This window comes from Notechis scutatus, chromosome 1 (assembly GCF_049901735.1).
Source record: "Notechis scutatus isolate UNSWTSFEM ecotype Mainland chromosome 1, rNotScu1.2, whole genome shotgun sequence".
NCBI lineage: Eukaryota > Metazoa > Chordata > Lepidosauria > Squamata > Elapidae > Notechis > Notechis scutatus.
The window spans coordinates 324502251-324526827 of NC_142009.1; the positions used below are offsets into that span (position 1 = coordinate 324502251).

The 24577-nt window shown below is 42.2% G+C and overlaps 1 protein-coding gene across 4 annotated transcripts in view; it reads right to left on the minus strand.

The window, feature by feature from the left end:
• Positions 1-2251: 2251 nt before the first annotated feature.
• Positions 2252-24577, minus strand: part of ANO8 (anoctamin 8) — a 71430-nt gene continuing 49104 nt past the window's right edge. Inside the window, exons 11-19 of one of the 4 annotated variants that reach the window (XM_087952572.1) lie at positions 24520-24575; positions 23271-23345; positions 22811-22954; positions 17946-18707; positions 17026-17217; positions 16013-16144; positions 9181-9291; positions 6459-6744; positions 2252-3620 (exon numbers count right to left, since the gene is read on the minus strand). In XM_087952572.1, coding sequence (XP_087808698.1) covers positions 3580-3620; positions 6459-6744; positions 9181-9291; positions 16013-16144; positions 17026-17217; positions 17946-18707; positions 22811-22954; positions 23271-23345; positions 24520-24575 — 1799 coding nt within the window. In that variant the 3' untranslated portion in view covers positions 2252-3579. Of the gene's footprint in view, positions 3621-4973; positions 6745-9180; positions 9292-16012; positions 16145-17025; positions 17218-17945; positions 18708-22810; positions 22955-23270; positions 23346-24519; positions 24576-24577 lie in introns of those variants that run through there. The other 3 variants (XM_026670977.2, XM_087952571.1, XM_026670975.2) reach the window with 3 other exon arrangements.

The window sequence follows — 24577 nt, forward strand, 5'->3', positions numbered from 1 at the left end:
AAAATAAAGGTGGGATTAAAAAATCAAATAAATTGCACTCAAAGAGCCCAACTCTGGTATATTTTATCTCGATTTAAAAGTGCATCCTTTTTATGTTACCCTTTCTCAATAGCTGAAACTCCCTAATTCTTTTAATGGATGTTTTTTACCTTTTTTGTGATAGTTGTAATCGCTGCTAGGTTTTTACAGTGAAAAGCAGTATCCAAATGTTTTCATTGCCAAGTAATAAACTAGCATCATCTTTAATACAGATGGGGGGGGGGGAGAAAATCCCCAATGGGTCTAGTTCACACCGTGCACCAAGTCAGATGATGGTGTGTTTTGATGAATTCTGCAAGCTGTATTGATGCATTTCAAATTATGCATGTGCAATACTTTGTAATTTAGGAAACATAATTTGGTTTTAGTGGATTCTGCCCCACTTGAAGAATGTACTCTGTTGATTTCTAAGTTCTAAATGTAAAAGTAAAACTAATCTTTTTACTTAATTTGATTGGAATTTTATATATATATGAGGACTTTATGTGGCTTGAAAAAAAGTGCTTTTGTAGTATACCATCAACACATTCAACTTTGTTTGTCAGCAACGGCAATATGTGATTGTGGAACTGGAACCATGGCCTGCCCAATTCATAGCTGTAAGATTACATAGTGCAAAGTCAACAGGATCCTAGTTTCAAATTACAGAGCGAGAACATCAGATTTGGGGTGGCAGGCAGCTCATGACTTTGCTTTCTTGTTTGGTTGTGCATTAATTTCACTCTGTGAAATTCTTTTAGCTTCCAATCTATAAACCATAATACGAGTGGTTTGGTTTTGACTCAACAAAATGCACAAACCCAGGTTGCTATAGCTGTGTCAATTAATAGAAGGAAAGAGGGGTCAGCTAAACCCAGTGTCTGTTAAATATGAATGGTGGGGTTTTTTTTTGCATAAAGTGAACCCAAATGAATGAATAAAGACACGAAGGGTCAGTTTTAGGGAAGATCATTCTGGAAGATTTGTCTGTGGTTGCTATAAGTCTTTGAGTTTGATAGAATATAATCAAAACAGTGAGTAGATTTCTGTAGTTCCCAAGATCTGACAAATCTCTGATACCTAAGATAGGACAGCTGAATTAGGGCTGCAAACACAGATAACCAGTAGACTATAGCAAAAATTAGTGGCTGCCAAGAATTGTTGCAGTTGAGACCTAGAATCTGGCTGTATTTTAACATAATGATCCATGGAGTTAACTCTAGGATTGTCCGTGTTCACCTCAACGCCTTTCATAGAACCCATAAAATTCCATGGGTCATCGGACAATTTTTTAGGAAACCCTTTAGTTAAGGAAGTGAGCAATAGGCTTGTTGCCTAGCAGAGTACCACCTCCAGCAGAAAAGGTTGCATGAAGGACTCACATCCCTCATGTCAACCATTCTGTGAGTGGGCAGCCTCTTCCCCCAAAGAGATTTTGTGGGAACATGTGCCATATTCTCAAAGTTCAAAATGTGCCCTAAAAAGATCTCTTGCTTGGCCCAAGAGACTAAGCCAGACTGCTTTTAGCTGGATCAGGGTCACCAAACGTTATTTTAAGCAGTTGCAAAGTGTAACTCCAGCAACACAATTAACACATGGTTATATTTCTAAAAGAAGTTTGGTGCAGTGGCTAAAAAACGGGAGAATCTTGTGTCGTGCCACCTTAGGCACAAAGCGAACAGGGAGATCTTGGGCCCATCACTCTTTCAGTCTTAAAAAAGGAGGAAATGGCAAACCACTTCTGAAAAACCTTGACAAGGCTGCTCCAAGCCATCACTAGGAGTCAAGACTGACTCGAAGGCACATGCATATCTACACCTCTGATTCACATGTATACACATTCTCATACTCGCTGTATGCACATAATCAAATGAAACTTCAGGAAACTTATTTTTAAAGCCGTCTTGAAGCCTCACTAATTGCCTTAAAAAGTAGAACTTTAAGGCAGCGGCTGCTTTTATGCACTGCAGTAGGCGGTAACACGGCTTGAGTTTGACACAGCCTTTTCTGTGGACCAGCCAAGTGAGTGGCCCTTGTAAAGTCACAATTTATATATTAATATATAGGGATATGCTGACTAAATCAAATTCGATAGGTTTCAGATTAACCGCCCAGAGTCGCTTGGGTGATGAGATGGGTGACATATAAATTAAATCTCCTTATAATGTATCCTGTGAGTGTAGCAAAAAGTTATTGGTGAGGGCCTTGTATAAATAAATGCTGAAGAAGCTGCTGGTGTCTGCCCCGCCCTGACCCAAATTTTATTCCTTTTGTTGAAATATAATTTTATTGCATTTCTGCCAAATTTACAAAAATAACTCAAAAAGAAATTTGAGATTCTCCCACCCTTCTTGTCTTCAAGTCACAGAAATAAATTAGAATGCAGCAAATCAAATCAATAAATAAAAATAGTCCCCTTTGCTTTCCTCCCGTTTTTTTTTTTTATAAAAAAATCCCCTCTGGTACAGTGAATTGCTCAAGAAGAGTAAGACATTAAAGAGACCGGTGCTTTTAGGTAGGTACTCTGAGATCGATATCTGAGTTGGGCCTAGGGTGCTGCAGAATCGGAAGGGCACGAGAGGAGGAGAAGGGGGCCTTCCTGCCCACCTCAAATCCCATCTGGCTTGGGAGGGTTCATGGTGCATTCAAATCATGCCTTTCTGTGAACTGCCCCCCCATTTTGCTAAGCTTTGGTTGGCTGGACATGGCAAATATGAATGAACGCTGGCTGGGTCGCTGGGAGAAACGCATTCCGTGCTTAGGCAGTGAAGAAGAAGCAGAAGGAGAATGGATTGATTAGTCAGGTGACCTCTAGTACTCCAACCCTTCAGCAGAATGAAAGTGGTTCACTTTAGCTAGGGAATGAAACGCAGGCAGGTCCACCAAGAGGAGAGAATAATCCTTGGTGTCACAGCTAAGAGCTGCGAGTGGGGTTCTCTTCTGCCAACTTGATAGAAGACAGAAAAGCCGTGGTGAAAAACCCACACGTGTCCCAGACGAGTTCAAGCCAGCATACCAGTCTTTCTCTCCTGGTTATTTCCTTGGCGCCCATCAAATGGAGCTGGCATCCAGCAATGGACTTGGTAGCTGCTAGCGTTGTGTTATTGCTCTTGCGAAACAGCTTGAAAGTGATGCCACCGCAAAAAAAAAAAGAGAGAGAGAAAGCTTTGAGCATCAAAGCCATGCAGGTCAGTCCCCTTTTTTTGGCATTCTGGCGTGGGTGAAAATACAGCTAGGCCAGCACTTGGCTTCACCATCAGGCAAAGGAGTGATTCGGAGGAGAGACATCAGAGCTCACTTATTGGGGTTGTTTTTTTTGTTTTTTGTTTTTTTTCCTCCTTGGAGGGTTTAGTAGTTGAAAATCCTCTAAGGGCTTTTTTGGGGGGAGCAGGCCAGAAAGGTGGCCAGCACCTGTTGGAAATCCCTCTCCAACCTTATCACTACAATGGCTTGTGAGGAGCAAATGTATTAGCAGTCAGTGATGTATTGCGGCGATGGCAAATTGCTCCGGAGAAGGACGGGGTTGTGTATAGAAGACAAGAGAAATCCCTTCCTTTAGAGTCACTTCTTTTCTGTCCTGCAAAGCGACCGGCTCCTTTGGACTAGTAAAGAAAAGACAAAGCAGTTTTCCTTTAATTTGGGGAAGCCGACAAAAGCTCCAGATGCTGCCTCCGTAGATCTGTGTTGCTAAGTTGGCCACTTCCAGCTCACTTAAGTCGGGTGAGATATTGGGGGGGGAGCAGAGGCCATGCCTGCTCTCTGCAACAGCCCTCCTGCTTAACAAAACTACGTTCAGAGATTCTACAAAGCCTGGAAATCAAGGGATGCTGCTATTTTTTTGGCTGGGGGTTCAATTGCTTTTTTTTTTTTTAAAGAAACCAAAAAAAGACACAAGTTTTTTTGACACTGATTTGCATCTTAAAAACGGCTGCCAGATAAAAGGAGGATTTCCCCTCACCCTTCCTATCCAGACCAGTTGTGAGGAATTTAGGCCGCAGGGCAAAGACATGCTACCTGATTAAAAGAAAAAGAAAAAATTCTACCCACCCCATTTCCAAAGTGTTAGAACGTTCCTGAAGGTGATGATTATAGCTATTATCTACTTGAGGCAGATTAATGAGAAAATTCCCTTCTCCCTCTCTCCTATTTATTTCGACGTTCATTCTGGATTTTCTATCTTTTAGCTCAAACTCTTCCCTCTCAACTCAGCAAGTGGGTGCACCTACATATTTAAAAAGCCAAGCAGGTCTGAACTGGTTAATAGGGTTAATATTGGTAAAGAAATGACCAGGAAATCCCTGGTGTGCAGGATGGACACGGAATCTGAAAGAAGTATTTCAGAAGGCAGCAACAGAGGCAGCAGAGAACTCTTCCACATTCTGGCAAGACCAACTGCATGGATTTCTCAATGAAGTCATTAATCTATTAAGCTCAATTTATAGGTAATCCTTGACTTAGGACCATTCGTTTAACGACTGTTCAAAATTATGATGGCACTGAAAGAAGTGACTTGTGACCAGCCATTGCACTTAGGGCTGTTGTAGCAGCCTCATAGTCATTTGTGCGTTTGGCAAGAAGCATGTACTTACAAGACAGTTGCTGTGTCCCACAAGATTTATGAGATCACCATAGTGATCTTCCCAGAGGATTACCAACAAGCAAAGTTAATAGGGTGGTGTGGTGGTGGGGGAAACACGCCAGATTAGTTTAACAGTTGAGCGATTTCCTTGATGACCATGGCAAAAGGTGATAAAAATAGGGCGTGACTCCCTTTATGACCATATCACTTAGTGATGGACACTCCGATCCCAATGGTGATTGTAAGTTGAGGACTACCTATATCTGCTTTCCCGATTAAGCGGCAAATTGAGAAAAATTTCCTTGGCACAGCCTGTCACAGGTCAAGGTCCTTATTGCAAAAAAATTAATAATCATTAATAATAGTGCCTTCCAAATTAGGTTTTTATCCCCTCATCCCTTTATTTCTTGTTTTCTTTATTACTAAGTTTGTAGAAAGAAAATAGGTGGTAGATCTTTGTTCCGAGAACGCTTAATGCTACTTGCCCCAACTCTTTTTCTTTCTTTCTTTCTTTTTGATTGACTGCTGTAGCTTTTGTCTCGGAAACATGAAAGTCACCGTGGTTTTTTTTTTGTTCAGTTTTAGTGCAAGAGCTGTCAATCATGCATGGACAATGGTTCCAACCTTCCCCCTCCCCTTCCAGCCTCCTCAAAATCCTGTGCTTTGCTGCCACATGAGGCTGTTCTTCAAGCAGAAATGGACTGCGTGGGGATCATCTACGATTTAAATGGAAGGAGGGGGAAGTAATGCAAAGCTTCCTCCCATCAGATTCTAGTATTTGTGTCTCTCTTCAAAATATATTTACATCCAGGGAAAGACTACACTAGCTATGGCTGAAATTCTATCTAATACCTGAAAGGGCTCTTGGAGGGAAAGTAAAAACACTCCAATGAAGATTAATGACTTAAAGGTCATTAAAGGTTAAAGGTTGTGACTTCTCAAACAAAACATTGCACCCACTTTTTTGCAGTCTTGTCCATCCGGGTTAAAGACAGAGAAGCATCTGGAAATTCTGAATGTGGGTTTAACATTTAGAAAATCTAGGATGCTTTCCTGGCCCAAGCTCTGGTAAAATAAGGAGAAAGATATGTAAAATAACCTGTTAAAGGTTAGTGGAAGTCCCCTCTACCCTCTGCTTCATATCCTTCACTTCTCACTTGCAATTCCTTTGCTTTCCTTATTCTTGGGAATTCTCGGTTTAAAATCTGACTTAGATCAATAACCATCAATATCAGAACTGAGCCTCCTGGTCAAAGCCATCAAAACCTCCCTGGAACCATCTTCAACTTTCTTTTCCCCCAGTGTAAATCTCCGCAAGGGTTGCCCTGAAATTGCTTGGAAAAGGGCCGAAAGACCCAGCAGACCTCTCCCAACTCGACTCAGAGGCTGCCCCAGTTCTGCTTGAGGAACCAACTAGCAACCCGCGCCTTCCTCTTCCTCCCTCTTCCCAGCTCTCACCCACCCTAACATCTTGGTTAGAGTTTGTGGCTCGGCCCCTCCTCCTCCTCCTCCACCACTGTTCGTATCTCCAGGTCCTCAGACACCTCCTCATCTGCCAACCCGTTGAGATGGGATCTGCTGGCCAAAGGCTTTTCGCCTGCATCTGCCGAAGGGCCGGGCCGCGGAGGGGACGATGCCCCATTGCCCCCTTCGGATTTGGTGAAGTTGAACAGTTTGCTGGGGTTGAAAGGCTTAGTGGGTGACTGCACCTTCTCGGTGTTGGCTTCCCGTTTTGTCTCTGGGGACTTAAGGAACTTGAAACTAAGGAACCCAGGTAGTTTGTTATCAGTACTAGTGGGGGACTGGGGTAAGCGGGCCGTCCCGGTGCCAGCTGCCCCCGTGCTCCCTGATAAAAACTTGCCCTGTAGAGGGATGATCTGCTTGAGCTTCATGACGTTGTTGGTGGCCAGGAGGGAGCTGGGCCGTTTGGGTTTCTCGGATCCGTGGCTCGACCCTCCTGAACCCTTCCCTTTGGGCTGGCTCTTCTCGTGTCCAGGATCCTGCCCACCACTATTAGCCTTGCCTTCCTCCCGGCTGCTCTCACGTTCTTTCCGGGCGTGATATTCGGCGTGGCGCTGACGCTCCTCTTCCTCCCGTTTACGACGCTGTTGTTGTTGGAAGTGGTGCTGGGCCTGTCGTTCATGCTTCTGGGGAGGAATAGTGGCACAAGAATTAATCGTCTCACTTCTTGCAGCCTCCCACCACTTCCCCTTCTTTTCTCCCCTGAAGAGTTTCTGTCCTTTTTCACACACAGGGTAAAAGCAGGGGCACAGGCCTCTTTTATTATCCCCTTTGTTTTTTTAAGACAGGCCATCCTTGACGTACAACAGTTGGTTTAGTGACCGTTCAAAGTTACGATGGCACTGAAAAAGGCTGACCATTTTTTGCAATTACAACCAGTGTCGCATTTCCCCTGGTCACATGATCAAGATTCGGATGCTTGACAACTGACTCACATATATGACGGTTGCAGTGTCCCAGGGTCACGTGATTCCCCTTTGGCAACCTTTCGACAAGCAAAGTCAATGGGGGAGCCAGATTCACTTAACAACCGGGTTACTAACTTAACAAGTGCAGGGATTCACTTAGCAACTGTGCCAAAGAAAAGTTGTAAAATGGGGCAAAATTAACCAAAGCTTAACCAAGAAATTTTGGGCTCGGTTGTGGTCGTAAGTCCACACACTACAGGTAGTCCTCGACTTATTATCACAATTGAGACCAAAATTTCTGTTTGCTAAGCGAGCCAGTTGTTAAACGAGTCCAATCTTACAAAGAGATTGGACTGCCATTTATCAGAAATGGTGTAGGGTCTCCCGCTTGGGCGGGGGGTTGGACTAGATGATCTATAAGGTCCCTTCCAACTCTGATTAATCTGTAAGTCTGTAAATGAGTTTTGCCCCATTTTATGACCTTTCTTGCCACAGTTGTGGCGATCACTGCACTTGTTAAATTAGTAACACGGTCGTTAAGTGAAACTGGCTTCCCCATTGACTTTGCTTGTCGAAGGCCACAAAAAGTTATTACATAACCCTGAGACACTGTAACTGTCATAAATATGAGTCAGTTGCCAAGCGTCTGAATTTTGATCACATGACCATGGGGATACTACAAACAGTCATTAAGTGTGAAAAATGGTCATAAGTTATTTTTTCAGTGCCGTTATAACTTCAGGTATTCACTAAATGAACAGTTGTAAATCAAGGACTACTTTCATTAAACTATCATTCCAAAAGGTGGTCTGGTGGGGCAGGGACACAAGCTCTGAAATTAGCACGCGTTATCCTATAAGTTGCCATTACGCTCCATACTTTACTGCTTGAATTGACCTTAAAGGTCACATTCTTAAATCAAATGTAATGATGGGTAATTTGCAAATAAGTAAATGGAATTATTGGGGAGTGCAAAATACTGCAGGGCAGGAAGAGATTCTTTTCATTTGTGACAACTGGGAGGTGATATCCTTTTGGATTGAGTCAGTTTAAAAGACGATCAAAAGGATCGTAGCTACTCACTGGCCAACAGGGGCCTAAGTACAGAGGTGGTATTCAGCAGGTTCTGAGCAGTTCTGGGGAACCGCTAGTGAAATTTTTTGAGTAGTTTGGAGAACCGGCAAATGCCACCTCTGACTGGCCCCACCCCCATCTATTCTCTGCCTCCCATTGAGTCCCAGCTGATCGGCTGGGTCTTCTTTTGTTGCCCTGCATAGGAAAACAGAGCTGGGAAGCAGGTTAGTGGGGTGGGGAGGATTTTACAGTATCCTTCCCCAGGAGTGGGGAGGGAATGGAGATTTTACAGTATCCTTCCCCTGCCACTCCCACCAAGACACCCATGCCCACCAAGCCACGCTCAAAGAATCGGTAGTAAAAAAAAAATTTGAATCCCACCACTGCCTAAGTATACATTTCCAGTTTCCAGGAATTTTTTTTTAAAATAACCATTTTCCCCCTTTCAATAAATCTAGATTCCTTTCCAAGAATCTAGCTTTTTATTGTTATTTATTTCTTTGAATTTATTAGCTGCCCAACTCTAATGGACTCAGACTAGTGTACAGGTAATCCTTGATTTACAACAGTTCATTTAGTGACAGTTCATTTTATGATCGTTTTTCACCCTTACAACCGTTGCGGCATCCCCATGGTCACATGATCAAAACTCAAGACACTTGGCAACTGATTCATATTTAGGACGGTTGCCATGTCCCAGAGTCTCATAACATTACCTTTTGTCACCTACTGCCATGCAAAGTCAATGGAGAAGCCGGATTCATTGAACAAACCGTGTTACTAACTCCCAACAACTGCAGTGTTTCACGTAAGAACTCGGGCGAGAAAGCTCATAAAATGGGGCAAAAGCCACTTAACAATTGCCTCACTTAGGAACAGGAATTTTGGACTCAACTGTGGTTGTAGATCGAGGACCACCTGCACTTGAAAAACCGTAACAAACCAGCTTAAAAAAAAACCTTAAACCAAATGGACAACCCAGACTAAAACCATCTTACGGAGGACTACCTATATTCCAAAAAAAAAAAAAAGAGAGAGAGAGAGAGCTCCACGTTGTGCAATCTCTCTTGTGAGACTCACCTTAAAGGCTTCCCGCCTCTGGTATTCCAGTTTAGCCATCTCTTCTGCAACCCAGGCCGGGATATCAGGAATTGCGACTTGGATGATATATTTGAGCAAAAGGGCAAAATGCTGTGGAGAGAAGAAAGTCAGGCTGTAAAGAGTAAAAGTATGTATGTATGTTTTCATCTTTATCATTGGCTCATCAACAGTTGGTATATTTTTCATGGTATTTTGGTTAAAAATGTGAGGATTGGTTTATACGCAAATATGTATAGGAAGTTCAGCGCAAACAGATCGTATTTAGAAGAGGCTCAGACATTTCCTTCATTCACAGGAGTATAAGGAAGGGAGAGATGTACAGTATGATACCTATATTGGACTTGCAAAATTCTGCTATTACATCCAATCTCAGTAAAGGAGTTTTGCCTTCCTCTGGAGCTGATTATCAGTGGAGTGGACAGAAAGGAGCAGAAAGCAAGTTGTGTTCACACACACAACAATGCGGAACATCAACAACCAGGTGCTATCAGAAGAAATGTTTTTTTAAGGTAGTTATCAAACTAAAATCAACATTTGGGTTCCATCGTAAGAGTTTTTTTAAAAAAAACTTTTAATCTCATTTGTATCTATGGAAACTTATATAAGCAAAATGAGCTACAGGGTATAACAAAAATGCATCGGCCCTTACAGCAGTGGGATTCCAATTTGCATGCTGCTGGTTTTTAGCTCAGCTGAGGCGCGGCAATCTGTTCTGCCCTGCGAATTAGCTGAGCTAAAACAACAATGGAATAAAGAACGGGATAGAGCAGGGGTGGATGGGTGGGGCCAGCCAGAGGTGGTATTTGCCGGTTCTCCGAAGTGGTCAAAATTTCCGCTACCAGTACGTCAGAACCGGTCGGAACCGGCTGAATACCATCTCTGGGCCCTTATGACAAAAGGTCATCGGACATTACCTGCAGGCGCCACGGCCTCTGTTACACCGGTAACCAGATAGTGTCTACAGCAGGGGTCTCCAACCTTGGCAAGCTTTGCTGGCTGAGGAATTCTGGGAGTTAAAGTCCACAAGTCTTAAAGTTGCCAAGGTTGGAGACCCCTGATCTACAGTACACCCCGCCCCACCCGCAAATTGCTTCAATGAAAAATTATATTTGTAATTTAAAAAATGGGCTGAAATTGTGCAAGGTCTCAAACCTGCAAGGTCTGCAAGAACTCTTGACACTGAATTAATGTCTAGTATCTTTCAATTTTTCAGTGTTATTACTTGAGACCTTATACTACTAACTCAAAGCGAGACTGCTAAACTCAGACCTGGGCATAATGTGTAGATCTGTGACAGGAAACAGATTGTTGTTCAGTTGCTTCTAACTCCTCATGATGTAACAGATGTCACTTCACCAGGGCTGTTCAGTAGTCATTAGACTGAGGTCTTGTGAGATGAGTCACCAATTATGGTATTTAATCTTGCATCTTCTCTTGGCTTTTTTCCATTGCCTTCAATGTTTCCAGACATCAGGATCTTTGCCAATGACTTGCCTTTGCATGATGTGACCAAAATATTCCCAAAGGTACATTCAATTCCCACTTTCCAAGTTTTCTCCTAAGAGCTGGCTCATTTCCCAGGCCAGGGGACAGGACTGTCTCTGGGGCACTCGCAATGGACGGTAGCAAGAAGGGTGAATTGGAGATTTATGTTATTATTATTGGAACAGATGGGTTTTGCTAGAAAATTTATTCAAGCAATAAAAGCTATATACTATAAGCAAACAGCAAAAGTGATGATAGACGGAGAATTTACAGACTCTATCAATATTTAAAAAAGGCACAAGACAAGGATGTCCACTATCCCCTTTGTTATTTGTATTGACTTTGGAAGTACTAAATAGAAATATTAGAGAGGATACAAATATAAAAGGAATGAAAGTTAAAAAGGAGGAATTTAAATTGCAAGCCTTTGCGGACGATTTGGTCTTTATTCTGGAAGACCCTCTAGAGACAGCTTTAAAATTACTGGAAAAGATAGAGACGTATGGTGAGATGGCTGGCTTGAAAAATAAATAAAGACAAAACAAAGATTCTGACAAAAATATGTTATTAAGGCAAAGAGAAGAGTTGGCAGACCTACTGAAAATTCAAGTTACTGAATAAAGTTAAATACTTGGGGATATTTTTGATGTCAAGATGTACTACACTGAAAGAGAATAACTATATTAAACTTAAACAGCAGATAGCATCTGACTTGAAAAAATGGGAAAACCTACAATTATCTTTGATAGGTAGAATTTCAACAATCAAAATGAATATTTTACCCAGAATTTTATATTTGTTTCAAACAATACCAATTAGGCTTGGTAAAGACTACTTTGATGAATTAAATAAAATTGTGTTGAAGTATATATGGCAAGGTAAGAAAGCGAGAATAAAACTAAAATTTTAACAGGATGCTAGAACTAGAGGAGGATTTGGCCTTCCTAATTGGGAGTTGTATTATCAAGCTGCAAATTTAATGTGGGTTAAAGAATGGATAACGTTAAGAAAGTCTAGATTACTGGCATTGGAAGGACATGACTTATTATTGGGTTGGCATGCCTTTTTATGGTATAAGGGAACTAAATCGCAGGGTTATTTCAGAAGGTACTATATACGGGAATCGTTATGGTTGAATTGGGAGAAAATTAAGAAACAATGTTATTTGAAAATACCAGTTTGGTTATCAACTATCGAAGCTTTTTCCTATCCCATAATTTATAAGAAGGAACAAACAGTTAGATATGGGGAAATACTGGATGAAAAGGGTGAACTTAAAACGATGAAAAAGCTAGAAGAACAAGATATAAAGATGAATTGGTTTTCATATGTGCAAATACACTCAAGGTATCTTAAAGATTCTAAAACAGAAGGATTTTATGATAAATTGACTGATCTAGATAGGATTTTGACAGGTTCTGATGAAAAAGTGATTAAAAAACTATATACCGTATATGCCGGCGTATAAGACGACCCGGCATATAAGACGACCCCCAACATTTCCACTCAAAATATAGTTTGTTATATACTCGCCCCTCTTCCGCACGCCTTCCACTTTTGCACTTTTTTTTTTTTTTGAGGCACTTTTGTGCACCGTGGAAACGAATCCCGTGAAGCCGAAAGGAGCAGCCAGCCTTCTCCCAGCTCCCAAGGAAACGAGGCTCGCACCGCCCGGGCTCCGCTGAGGTATCCGGCTGGGGCTGTCAGGAGTTGTTACCGCTGGCGCGGCTCCATCGCTGCTCCAGTCCCGCGTTGCCTCGGGAAGGGAAAGGCAAAAAGGAAGAGCCGCGGCGGCGCTTTGCAATGGCAGCAGCGCTTCCCAATTACTATTTGCCGGCGTATAAGACGACCCAGCATATAAGACGACCCCCCCAATTGGAGGCATGTTTTTCAGGGCAAAAAAGTCATCTTATACGCCAGCAAATACGGTAGTTATTTGTTGGAAATTAAATTAGAGGAAGAACAAGTCAAAGAAACAATGATTGTTTGGGGGAAGAACTTTGGATATGGGATTGATTTAGAGAAATGGCAAAAATTGTGGTCTCAAAATTATAAAATGACAATGTCAGTAGCATATAAAGAAAATTTGTATAAGATGTTTTACAGGTGGCATTTTCCCCCGACAAGAATAGCAAGAATGTTCAAGAACAAATCTGAAAAGTGCTGGAAATGTCATCAGATCCCTGGCTCATATTACCATATGTGGTGGACTTGTGAGGAGGCCAGGAAATACTGGACTAGAATTCGCATATGGTTGGAAGAAATGACAAAAAAACATATAGATTTGAAACCAGAGATTTTTCTATTGGGAATCTTACCTGATACATTTAATAAAAACTTAAAGTATTTGATTGTAAATGTGTTAACAGCGGCTAGGATTGTATTTGCTAAAAATTGGAAGAGTGAGAAAATACCATTAGAGGAAGAAATTATTAAGAAAATACTGGAATGTGCTGAAATGAGTAGATTGACATTTGAAATTAGAGAACAAGAAGATAAACAATTTTATGAAGTTTGGGATCTTTTTTATCAATGGTTAGATAAAACAATATAATAATAGAATATTTAGAAATCTAGGAAATAATGAATATATATATATTTTTTGGTTTTGATAATATTTTTAGAATATTTTATTAAGATAGATTTGGTATGATTTTACGACTTGTTATAAAATAAATTAACTAAATTATAGTTATCTCGCTTAAGTATGAATTAGTAAAATTATAGTCAAATGATTGTTTAATAATGATATTAGGATATATAATTGTTGATTGATAATATGAGTTATTATGTAACATAATTATTATGATGACTATGAAATGGATGCACAAAAAGGAGTGGTAAACCAACCGATACACTGTCTGTAAATTTATGAAGAATGATGATGTTCTTATGTTATGTTTTATGTTTTATGTGTTTTTATTTGTTGTTAAATCAATAAAACTTTTACAAAAAAACAACAAAAAACAACAACAATGGAATAAAGAACGGGATAGAGCAGGGGTGGATGGGTGGGGCCAGCCAGAGGTGGTATTTGCCGGTTCTCCGAAGTGGTCCAAATTTCCGCTACCAGTACGTCAGAACCGGTCGGAACTGGCTGAATACCATCTCTGGGCCCTTATGACAAAAGGTCATCGGACATTACCTGCAGGCGCCACGGCCTCTGTTACACCGGTAACCAGATAGTGTCTACAGCAGGGGTCTCCAACCTTGGCAAGCTTTGCTGGCTGAGGAATTCTGGGAGTTAAAGTCCACAAGTCTTAAAGTTGCCAAGGTTGGAGACCCCTGATCTACAGTACACCCCACCCCCCTGTAAATTGCTTCAATGAAAAATTATATTTGTAATTTAAAAAATGGGCTGAAATTGTGCAAGGTCTCAAACCTGCAAGGTCTGCAAGAACTCTTGACACTGAATTAATGTCTAGTATCTTTCAATTTTTCAGTGTTATTACTTGAGACCTTATACTACTAACTCAAAGCGAGACTGCTAAACTCAGACCTGGACATAATGTGTAGATCTGTGACAGGAAACAGATTGTTGTTCAGTTGCTTCTAACTCCTCATGATGTAACAGATGTCACTTCACCAGGGCTGTTCAGTAGTCATTAGACTGAGGTCTTGTGAGATGAGTCACCAATTATGGTATTTAATCTTGCATCTTCTCTTGGCTTTTTTCCATTGCCTTCAATGTTTCCAGACAGCAGGATCTTTGCCAATGACTTGCCTTTGCATGATGTGACCAAAATATTCCCAAAGGTACATTCAATTCCCACTTTCCAAGTTTTCTCCTAAGAGCTGGCTCATTTCCCAGGCCAGGGGACGGGACCGTCTCTGGGGCACTCGCAATGGACGGTAGCAAGAAGGGTGGATTCCCAGGAGGGAGGGGGTTACACTTCAGAGGAGTAAGAGGCAGTATTATTGTGTGAGAGAAAGAGGATGAAGACAGCCCCTCCCTAATACGGGCAGCCCTCAACTTACAGCAGTTCATTTAGTGACCTTTCAAAGTTACAATGGCATTTTAAAAAAGTGACTTATGACCCTTTTCACTCTTATCCCCATGGTCACCCGATCAAAATTCAGACGCTTTGCAACCGATTCCTATTTATAATGATTGCAATGTCCCGGAGTCAAATGATGACCTTCTGACATGCAAAGCCAATGGGAAAGCCGGATTCATTTAACAACCGTGTTCATAACTCAACAACTGCAGTGATGCACTTAGCAACTGTGGCAAGAAAGGTCATAAAATGGGGGGAAACTCATTTAACCAACGTCTCATTTAGCAACATAAATGTTGGGTCCAATTGTGGTCATAAGTCGAAGAGTATCTGTGGTTCACAGAGCATATTGTAGATGCAGATAGTGGAGTCCTCAGACTGGCAAGATTTATTTTGTCTATGGGTATGAAACAATAAAGAACTCAGCTTGGAAGAACTGCCTGCCATGTATCATTCTCGGTTTTAAGCCTGATAGCAATGTTGTCATTAAGTAAGTTGTCTCTTATTTCTCAAGAATGCACTTCCTGAGTGTTCTTCCCAATTCTGAATCCAGCATTTTTATGTAACAATTTTTGTTGCATGTATTATTGAAGTCTGGAGTGTATAATGTTGAGTGTTAAGACGAATAAAATGAGTGCAACCGTTATTTCTGCCTTTAATCCAGCAACATATTTTAAAAAGTTATATGGCTGCCCATCTTACACAACTCTGAGAGGCTTATCACAACCATAATAAAGTACCAATAAATAAAACAATAATTAAAAAACAGTAAAACAAAAACCCTGCACCGTAATCACGATCTAAGTATCAGCACTTCTAATTGTCCTCTGTTCTTTCTCAGTACTTGGAGAAATATGAAATATACAGAAAAAAAAGAGGTCGGCAAGTCCACCAAAGAAATAATACAGGAAGTTTTCGACTTACGACCACAATTGAGCCCAAAATTTCCATTGCTAAACGAGACAACTGTTAAGTGAGTTTTGCCTCATTTTTTGATCTCTCTTGCCAAAACTAAGTGAATCTCTTCAGTTGTTAAGTTAGTCACATGGTTGTTAAGCAAGTCTAGCTTCCTAAATGACTCTGCTTGTCAGAAGGTCGCAAGAGGTGATCACATGACCCTGGGAGACACTGCAACCGTCATAAATATGAGTCAGTTGCCAAGCGTCTGAATTTGGATTATGTGGCCGTGGATGCGATGGTGTGAAAAACAGTCATAAGACACTTTTTTTCAGTGCTGCTGTTGTAACTTCAAACGGTCGCTAAACGAATGGATGTAAGTCAAGGACTACCTACAGAGGAAAAGAAGAAGATGCTGATCACACTCTTACCTCTAGCACCACCACAGAGATTATAGCACCTTCAGGACTCAGCCATGGAAAAAGACGCTGCAGCTGCCCACACTGGCCAATCAGGTAACAGTTCACCACAATGGCCAGGACGCCCATGGCCTCCATCACTTTCTGCAGAGGGGGAGGGAAAAGGCCTTTTTTTAAATAAAAAAAAAATGAAGCACTTTCAGGGACTGACTTGAGAAAAATCAGTCTCTTTTTTAGCAACTTGGAAAATAAAACTGTATAATGTACAGCGGGGGTGTCAAACTCACGGTCCGGGACTCGGAGCCGGCCTGTGGGATGCTTAGATCTGGCCCATGGGGCCATCTCGGAAACAGCAAAGGACTGGCCCGCGGTGCCTCTGCCAGCAAAAAGGGAGCTTGGGAGAGCTGCACGCGGCCCTCCCGAGCTCTGTTTTCGCTGGCAGACGGTTACAGGAGGCTGTTGCAGCCGAAAATGGAGCTCGGGAGCCTGTTTTCTCTGGCGGAGCACTGGGGTCACCAGAGGTGCCCCCAACACAAGTGATGTAGAGCTGGCCATGCCCACCCCGGCCCCCCAAGGTCAAACTCAACCCTGATGCGGCCCTCAATGAAAGCAGGAAAACTTATACCATGAGCCATGGTAGTGCAGTGGTTAGAGTGCAGTACTGCAGGCTAGTTCTGCTGCCTGCAATTTAGCAGTTCGAATCTCACCAGGCTCAAGGTTGACTCAGCCTTCCCTCCTTCCGAGATGGGTAAAATGAGGACCCAGATTGTTGGGGGCAATAGGCTGACTCTGTAAAACCGCTTAGAGAGGGCTGGAAAGCACTATAAAGCGGTATATAAGTCTAAGTGCTATTGCTATTTATTTATTAAGAAAATGTAAAAAAGTATATAAGTCTAAGTGCTATTGCTATTGCTATTCCAAAGGACTGTCCAATTTTTTCTTAAAAGACCTCCAGTGATGGAGCCCCCCCCGAAGGCAAGCCCTTCCACTGGTCAATTGCAGCCAGATGGAAAAGCCAGGCTTACCTGCCACTCTCCAATGCTTTCCACCCGCTGCCCGAAGGGCCGTTGGAGTCCCGTGCACAACTTGAAGGCATCGCTCCGGATTTCAATGATATTGTTGATGAGGGCACACGTTGCAGCCAAGGGAAAGGCCGACGAGAAAAGGACCACGTAGCCAAATTGGATGAACATCTCCTGGTAATCTTGAAAAGTGTCCTAGGTTGGGAGAGGATCAAAATGTTGGGATGTCTTGTGTGTGCATGTGCAAGAGAGAACTACAAAGCCCATGCAGCACTTCATTCATTTGTTCTTTTCTAAACTTATTTTATTCCAAAGTTTAGCACTGGGTGTCTGAAGCCGCATTTTTTTCTTTTGCAGGGAAGAAGTTCCAAAGATAGAAAACACACTTGTCAAGAGTATATTCATGAACTGGAACAGAGCATGGTAACAAGGTCAGCCAATGAATAGGCATAGCAACTAAGTCAGCCAATGAGGACTGTTTGGAAACTGCAACTAGAAGTAGCCTAGGTGTGGCTCTATATTAAGGGCTGCAGCACCGAAGCTATGTTAAACTCTGAGTCTGTCTATTGAAAGATAAACTAACTTGCTTGTTTGTCTGCTGGAGTTGAGTTGCTTGTAACATGTCTGTTTCCGTTTGAGTTTGCTCCATGTTGAAGAAATCTACAACTGGTATTGTAAAATTTTACTTGTGCTTATAAAGAAGTTAAATGAAATTTCAGCCATCTGTGTTTACTTTTCTGCCGCTGAATTTACGCTGCAATACTCTGAACATGACTAACTTTCAAAACTCACCATCTTTTGCAGGGGATAGCTTTTTTTTAAAAGAAAGGTCCAAATGCCAATTAATTAAACAGACTTAATTAATCAATAATCACACGAATAGCCTGCTTGCTTAGTCAGAGGAGCAACACATCTGGTCTTACCTCATATTTTTTCATGCAGCTCTCCACTTCGGCTTGGGCAAGCTGCGTGGTGTAGTTCTCCTCTGGTGGATCGATCCAGGAGGACCGGGCCTGTCTTCGATTCCCAGAACCATCCTCCTCTTCTTCTTCCTCGCCTTCTGTGAGGTTCTTGCCCACCCGCGGCCTTCGAGTCCGCATGGTAACAGCTGGCTCCTTAACATCCGGAAGGGCCTTAGACGGGCTCTCTGAGGCTTCATCGCTCTCATCGTCATCCTCGCACAGCTCAAAGACAGAGGAGGGGTCCATCCCTTTCTCCACCATGGTGGGGCTACCTTCTTCCAAGAAACTCATGTCCTCTAGACTGGGATCCCCCGTTTTGCGGTCAGCCTTTTCAATAAAGCTCACTTTTTTCAGCTTCAGCCCACAGTCAATGATGCTCTCGTCTTCTGAGTCCGATTCCTTCTTCTCCTCGTCCTCTTCTTCAGGCACGCCGCACCCTCCATTGAGGCATTTCTTCTCCCCCTTGACGGCCCCCTCTGGGGCCTCATGGACCTTTGGCCTGTGGCCCACCGGCGAGTCCCCATACCTGGGATGCCGAGGGTTGGTGCCGCACGAAGGGGTGAAGGTGTACTTCTGGGTCAGCAGGCGGAAGAAGGTGTGGGTCACCTCCCGAAGGTTTTGCATACTGAAGTCACCACGCTTGAACTTGCTGTATAAGTGGGGCTGAGAGACTTCCTTGATATTCTGCAAGAACTGGCGGGTAATGAGGAGTGTAGCCAGCATCTGAAAGAGGCAGGAGGGAAGAGTAAAGCATCCAGGTATTAGTCCTTTGGCACAGGCAAGACTAGGAAGCAAAAGTCATGCAGATCATTACTACTTTTTTATCATGAGGTTATGGTATCAAGAGTCTTACAAGTCTGAATGCACTTGGCGCCTCCTTCCTTCCCTCCCTTTGTGTAACAGAATAACAGAATTGGATGGGATCATGGTGGTCTTCTAGTTCAGGGATCTCCAACCTTGGCAACTTTAAGACTTGTGGACTTCAACTCCCAGAATTCTGGGAGTTGAAGTCCACAAGTCTTAAAGTTGCCAAGGTTGGAGACCCCTGTTCTAGTGCAATCCTCCTGCTCAGGCAGGAAGCCCTATACCATTTCAGACCAATGGATGTCCAATCTCTTCTTGAAAACCTCCAGTATTGAAGCATTCGCAACTTCTGGAGGCAATTTATGCCATTGATGAATTGTTCTGTGAGGAAATTACTGCTTAGTTCTAGGTTGGTTCTTTCTTTGATTAGTTTCCATCCATTACTTCTTGTCTTGCCCCCCCAGGTGCTTTGGAGAATAGGTTGACCCCCTTTTCTTTGGGGCACCCTCTTAGATTTTGGAAGGTTGCTATGTCACCCCTAGTCCTTCTTTTAATTAAACTAGACTTACCCAATTTCAGCGACTATTCTTTTTATGTTTCAGCCTCCAGTCCTCTAATCATCTTCGTTGTTCTTCTCTGCACTCTTTCTAAGAGTCTCAACATCTTTTTTACATTGTTACAACCAAAGCTAGACGCAGTATTCCAAGTGTGGTCTTACCAAGGCATTACAAAGTGGTAGTAACACTTCATCTTCATGAGAACTAGGGAGGGTCTTGTCTGAGATGATTTTTCAGTTTTACCCTGGATTCAGCTTTTGTTTATCTGACTGTTGTCTTGGTAGCTGCTCTTCCTTTTGCTCACAATATTCCCTCTATTCCTCATATCTTGGGGGAGTTGTGAGATGGTCAATCAGCTGGACACACTGAAGCATCTATTTTGGCCAATGAAGTGGGAAAAAGTGCTCCCTGCCTGTCATTCTTAGTCAGTTGTTCCTTAGTAGAATCAGCTACTCAACTCTGGAGTCGAACATCAGGCTATCCTAGACATACTATTTTAAGGGGAACCTCAATCCTCAGCTACATTGCAAATTGGCAAAGAGTATCATGTAGAGCAGTGGCCCCCAACCTTTTTGTGCCACGGCCCGGCACCGGCATCACAAAATGATCCACAGCCCGGTACCGGCATCAGCACGCATGACAAGGCAAGGTGAGCGAACGACCGGCCAGCCAGCCGTTCCCACTTCTCCCCGCCACCTTCAACTCCTCCTTTGTACCTTTTTTTTGTGCTTTTGTGCTTTCTTAATCTCCTCCGCCATCGGGCGGCTCTTCGCTCGAAGCCGCCCCCCCTTCTCGATGAAACTAAGGCGCGAGGATTCCTTCAGGACCCAAACACCGCTTTCCAACCGGAAAAGCTCACCCGGAAGCACTTTCCGTCGAAACAAGATGGCAGCGCCCAGCAAACCGGCGGCCCAGTAGAAAATGATCCACGGACCGGTACCGGTCCAGGGCCCGTGGTTGGGGACCCTGATGTAGAGAGCAAGAGCCTCTAAAACTTTTTGTTCTAGAGGACGTATTTCAAATTTTGAGAGGATGTTGTGGATACACTCACAAAATGATTGTTGTGATGGCTATGATGAATCATAAAGTACCAGAAGACAAAAACAATGAGGTTGCCCTTCATTCTTTACATCAGGGGTCCCCAACCACCGGTACATAATTTACTCTCTACTACCTTAGCTTAACTTTCACCTTCTCTTTTGCCTGACTAAATGAGCTCACATCTAACAAAGCTGTGACAACTCACCAATTTTTATGAATTGCTTTGAAGAACATGTGGAGTCCAGGAACATGGTTGGGAATTTCTCCCTCCTTGTTATATTACACCCTTGTCAGTTGTAAGAAAGTTTTCTTTGTAACAGGGGTTTCTATAGATACATTTTACATTTTGACTTATGAACTAGCGACCATTTGAACTTACAACCAATCCCCCAAAAGTACTTACAACCTGGTTTTGATGGCCAGGCTTCTTTCACAGTCACGTGACTGTATTTTGGACACTTGGACACCAGTTCATGTTTAGGACCACTTTCAGTGTTCTGCAGTTATGTGACCACAGTTTACAACATTTTTGCTGAAAACTGAAGTTCATTTCCAGTTTTCAGCAAAAATGCCCCACAGCAAACAATGGGTTCGCATAATACCACAGATACACTTAACAACTGCCAGACAAAAAGGGTCATATAATTGGGTGGACATTGGCAAGATTTTTCCTAATGGTAAAAACTGGTCAACAATGGAACAAACAAGGATGGATGGTCTTGGGGTTGATGTAGTGATTGGGCAAGGTCCATGTTTCTCAATCTTAGCAACATGTTAGCTGAGGGATTCTGGGAATTGAAGTCTACACATCTTAAAGTTGTCAAAATCGAGAAACTTTGGAGTCAGTTATCATATGACCCCTCCAGCCCTTCCATCCTATGATTCTAAGCTTCAAAAGCAAAAAAAAGTTTAAAAAAATGCAATTGTGAGAAGTAGGCAAACTTTTATAAATTATTTAGAAACTAACTTTACTTGCTTCTTAAAAAGTAACCATTTAAACAGATTAAAACCACATGCTGATGTTATTTCTCTAGTTTCCTTACATCTAATTTTCTAGCTGAGGTTGTTTGCTGATACAAATCTATCGTCATCATCACCGGGCATCATTTGGAGAGAAAAATTAAGTTATAAAGTTTACCATTAAGAAAGAAGTATAAGCAATTTTATGAGAAAGGTACAATAGTCTAAGGCTAAGCTCCTATAAGTCTGCACTAAGTCGTAGAATAAAAATTTAGTTGAAACTAGCCTGTCCTTAGAAAGTCAAAATTAATCTAACAGTAAGTATTCAGGTGTGTGCGAATTTAGGAACTATTTTTCTTTCCAAAATGTATTATTATACCTGTAATCTTGATCTTAATTCTGATTGTTTGGAAATAAACTAAGTTTCTGCTACCAGAAAGTGATCATAAGACTGTAGTTTGCTATATGTGATTTCACTTCTAAGGGCTGTTTTAAGTCTTAGGATGAAGCAGCACTTTGGATTGAAGACGAAAGGCTACTCTAGAGGTGCAACTCTTTGAACCAAACCCCATTTTTTTCCCCAGTAACCTATTTCTATGCAAAGGACAACCATGCCATCTTGTCCAAAATCAGTTTCTTGAAGGAATTTGGCAGTGTACTTTGTAGTTTGTGTAGTTTGTCAGTCCAGTTCATGAACTGGAATAGACATGGCAACAGGTCAGCCAATTGGAGACTGTTCGATTAGACATGGCAATAGGTCAGCCAATGGGACTGTTTGGATTACGCATGGCAACAGCGACTGCCAATGGCGACTGTCTGAATTAGACATGGCAACAGGTCAGCCAATGGGGGCTGCTTGGAAACGGAAACATAGTATTTGTTTGTATGGGGCCATAAAAGACTGGGTGTGGTTTGACTTGCTGAATTGTATATAAGAGTTGGTTTGTCCTCTGTAATCTAGGCCTCTATAAATCTAGGTTTCTAGGCCTCTGTATCTCTCTACTTTATCATGACTTGCTTCTGTGAATATTGCTTCTGTGTCCCTAGATTGGTATGCTGACTTCTGCTGTATGGTACTGTATATAAGGAAATTTTCTTATGTAAATGAATCCTGCAGAATTATTTTACTTGTGTGCTGGTCAGATGGGTTGCAAAAACTCTGACAGAATTGAAGGCAGGGGTCTCGTGAGCACCCAATTCCTTTCAAAACTCCTTTTTTTTTTGCTTTCCATTCTGAAAGACTTTTCAGCCCCCGTGCCGGTTTCATCATTTTTGATCAATCCTAAGTAAAACTTGGTCAGAGTTGTAAGAGCAAACTTCTCCCTTTTTTGGTCATGGGAAAGCAAGTCTTCTTAAAATGCATCGGGCCAAATAAATGGGATTAAAGCTGAGGTTCTGCAGCCTGCTTATTCCTCCTCACCCCCACCCCACCCTTCCATACTCCTTCCATCATCAGGATCCTACTTTGGAGATGCCCAGATGCCAGGAAAAAATCAGCAAACCCTTAAAGGAGATGAGATAGAGGTGGAGTTGGAGAGTGATGGAGGGAAGGACCGCGTCTTTAAGCTGACGCACAAGGCTTTGGAAGAGAGAAAAGATGAGCAGGAGCTGTGGAGGGCAATACGGACAAGACAGAGACAAACAGAGAGAGAGAAAAAACCATGAAAACTTAAAAGAACCCATAAAAGAAAGGAAGAAAGAAAACCATGTTAAGAATGTATTAAAAGTAGCTGATAGTCCTTGGCTTTCTTGGGGTGCAACTTTTTTGAATAGCCGGGGGACATTTTTGGTTCTAAACGTATCCTGATAAAAATGGCACATTTACCTGGACCAACACTGTTTCTGGTTGTAATGGAGCCCAGTGCAATTTACCCCTTTCCCATTTTCCCTTGGCTGTTGCCTCCCATATTCAAGAATGCCATACCTCCTTGAGGCGGTCCATGTCTTTGAGGTAGAATCCAATGTAGAAAAGACTTAGGTATGAATTTACAAACTGAAACTGTTTGGAGAAGAGAGAAACAAGCCATAAGAAGAGACAGTTGATGAAACAAGATTAAGACTAAATATCTATGGAGATTCCCAGTCGTCCAGTTCACGGTTGTCCCAAAGGTGCTTTTTCAAGAGGCAACTGGACTTTCTGGTTTTTCTTTGAAGATGTTTTGCTTCTCATCCAAGAAGCTTCTTCAGCTCTGAGTGGATGGTGGGGAATGGAAGGATTTATACTCCTTTCAGACAGCTGGTCAAAAAAGAATGCAAATGACCAGCTGTTTGCAAGGACTATAAATCCTTCCATTCCCCACCATCCACTCAGAGCTGAAGAAGTTTCTTGGATGAGAAGCAAAACGTCTTCAAAGAAAAACCAGAAAGTCCAGTTACCTGTTGCAAAAGCAACTCTGGGACAGGATTAAGACTGTCTCATTGTTTATCTCTAGTTTTGGGCAATTTACCAAGGGGCTGTTACTGAATTATTGAACAAAAATAGTCCGCTAAAATCAAAATGAGATGAATCTTCATTGAGACTAAACAGTCCAGATAAAGGAAGAGAGAGAGTACATTTTTTGCACACCCCATCACCATTAAATTTTGGTGGATAAATATAATTAGCAGTATTAAATAGCAGCATTACAGGGAGTCCTTGAATCATGACCGTAATGGAGCTACAACGTGACGGCTGTAAAGTGAGTTGGTCACATGATTTTATGAACTTTTTGGCAGAAGTCCTTAAGTGAACAAGGTGGCCATTAAACAAATACAGTGGTCATGAAGTTAGCCCTTGTTGTTTGGATGGCCTAGTTTTGCCAAAAACAGGGCCATTTTTTGTAAAATATGCTGCAAACTGCCAGATAACATGACCATTTGCCAAGCGCCTGAAGTCTGGATATGTGACCCTAAAGAAGGCTGATCATCAGAACTTCAAGTCTGGGTCATAAGTATCTTCAAGATAAGTCCATCGGAACTTCAAATGATTCCTAAGCAACCAGTTGTAAGTTGAAGACTACCTGTAATCTTGCTAACTGAGGGACTTTCTTACCAAGGTTCACCAAAGAAAACCAAAGCCATCAAAAGTAACAGGCCCCTATCTGGAGAAACTCATCCTACTGGATTTTTGAGACTGTGTCCTACTTTTAAAACTGGAACAGAACAGTTTCAAAAAGCCAAAAGGCTCAACTTACCAAGACCATTTTGATGATGAGGTGTTTTTCGTAGGCACTCTGCAAGCGATAATTTTCT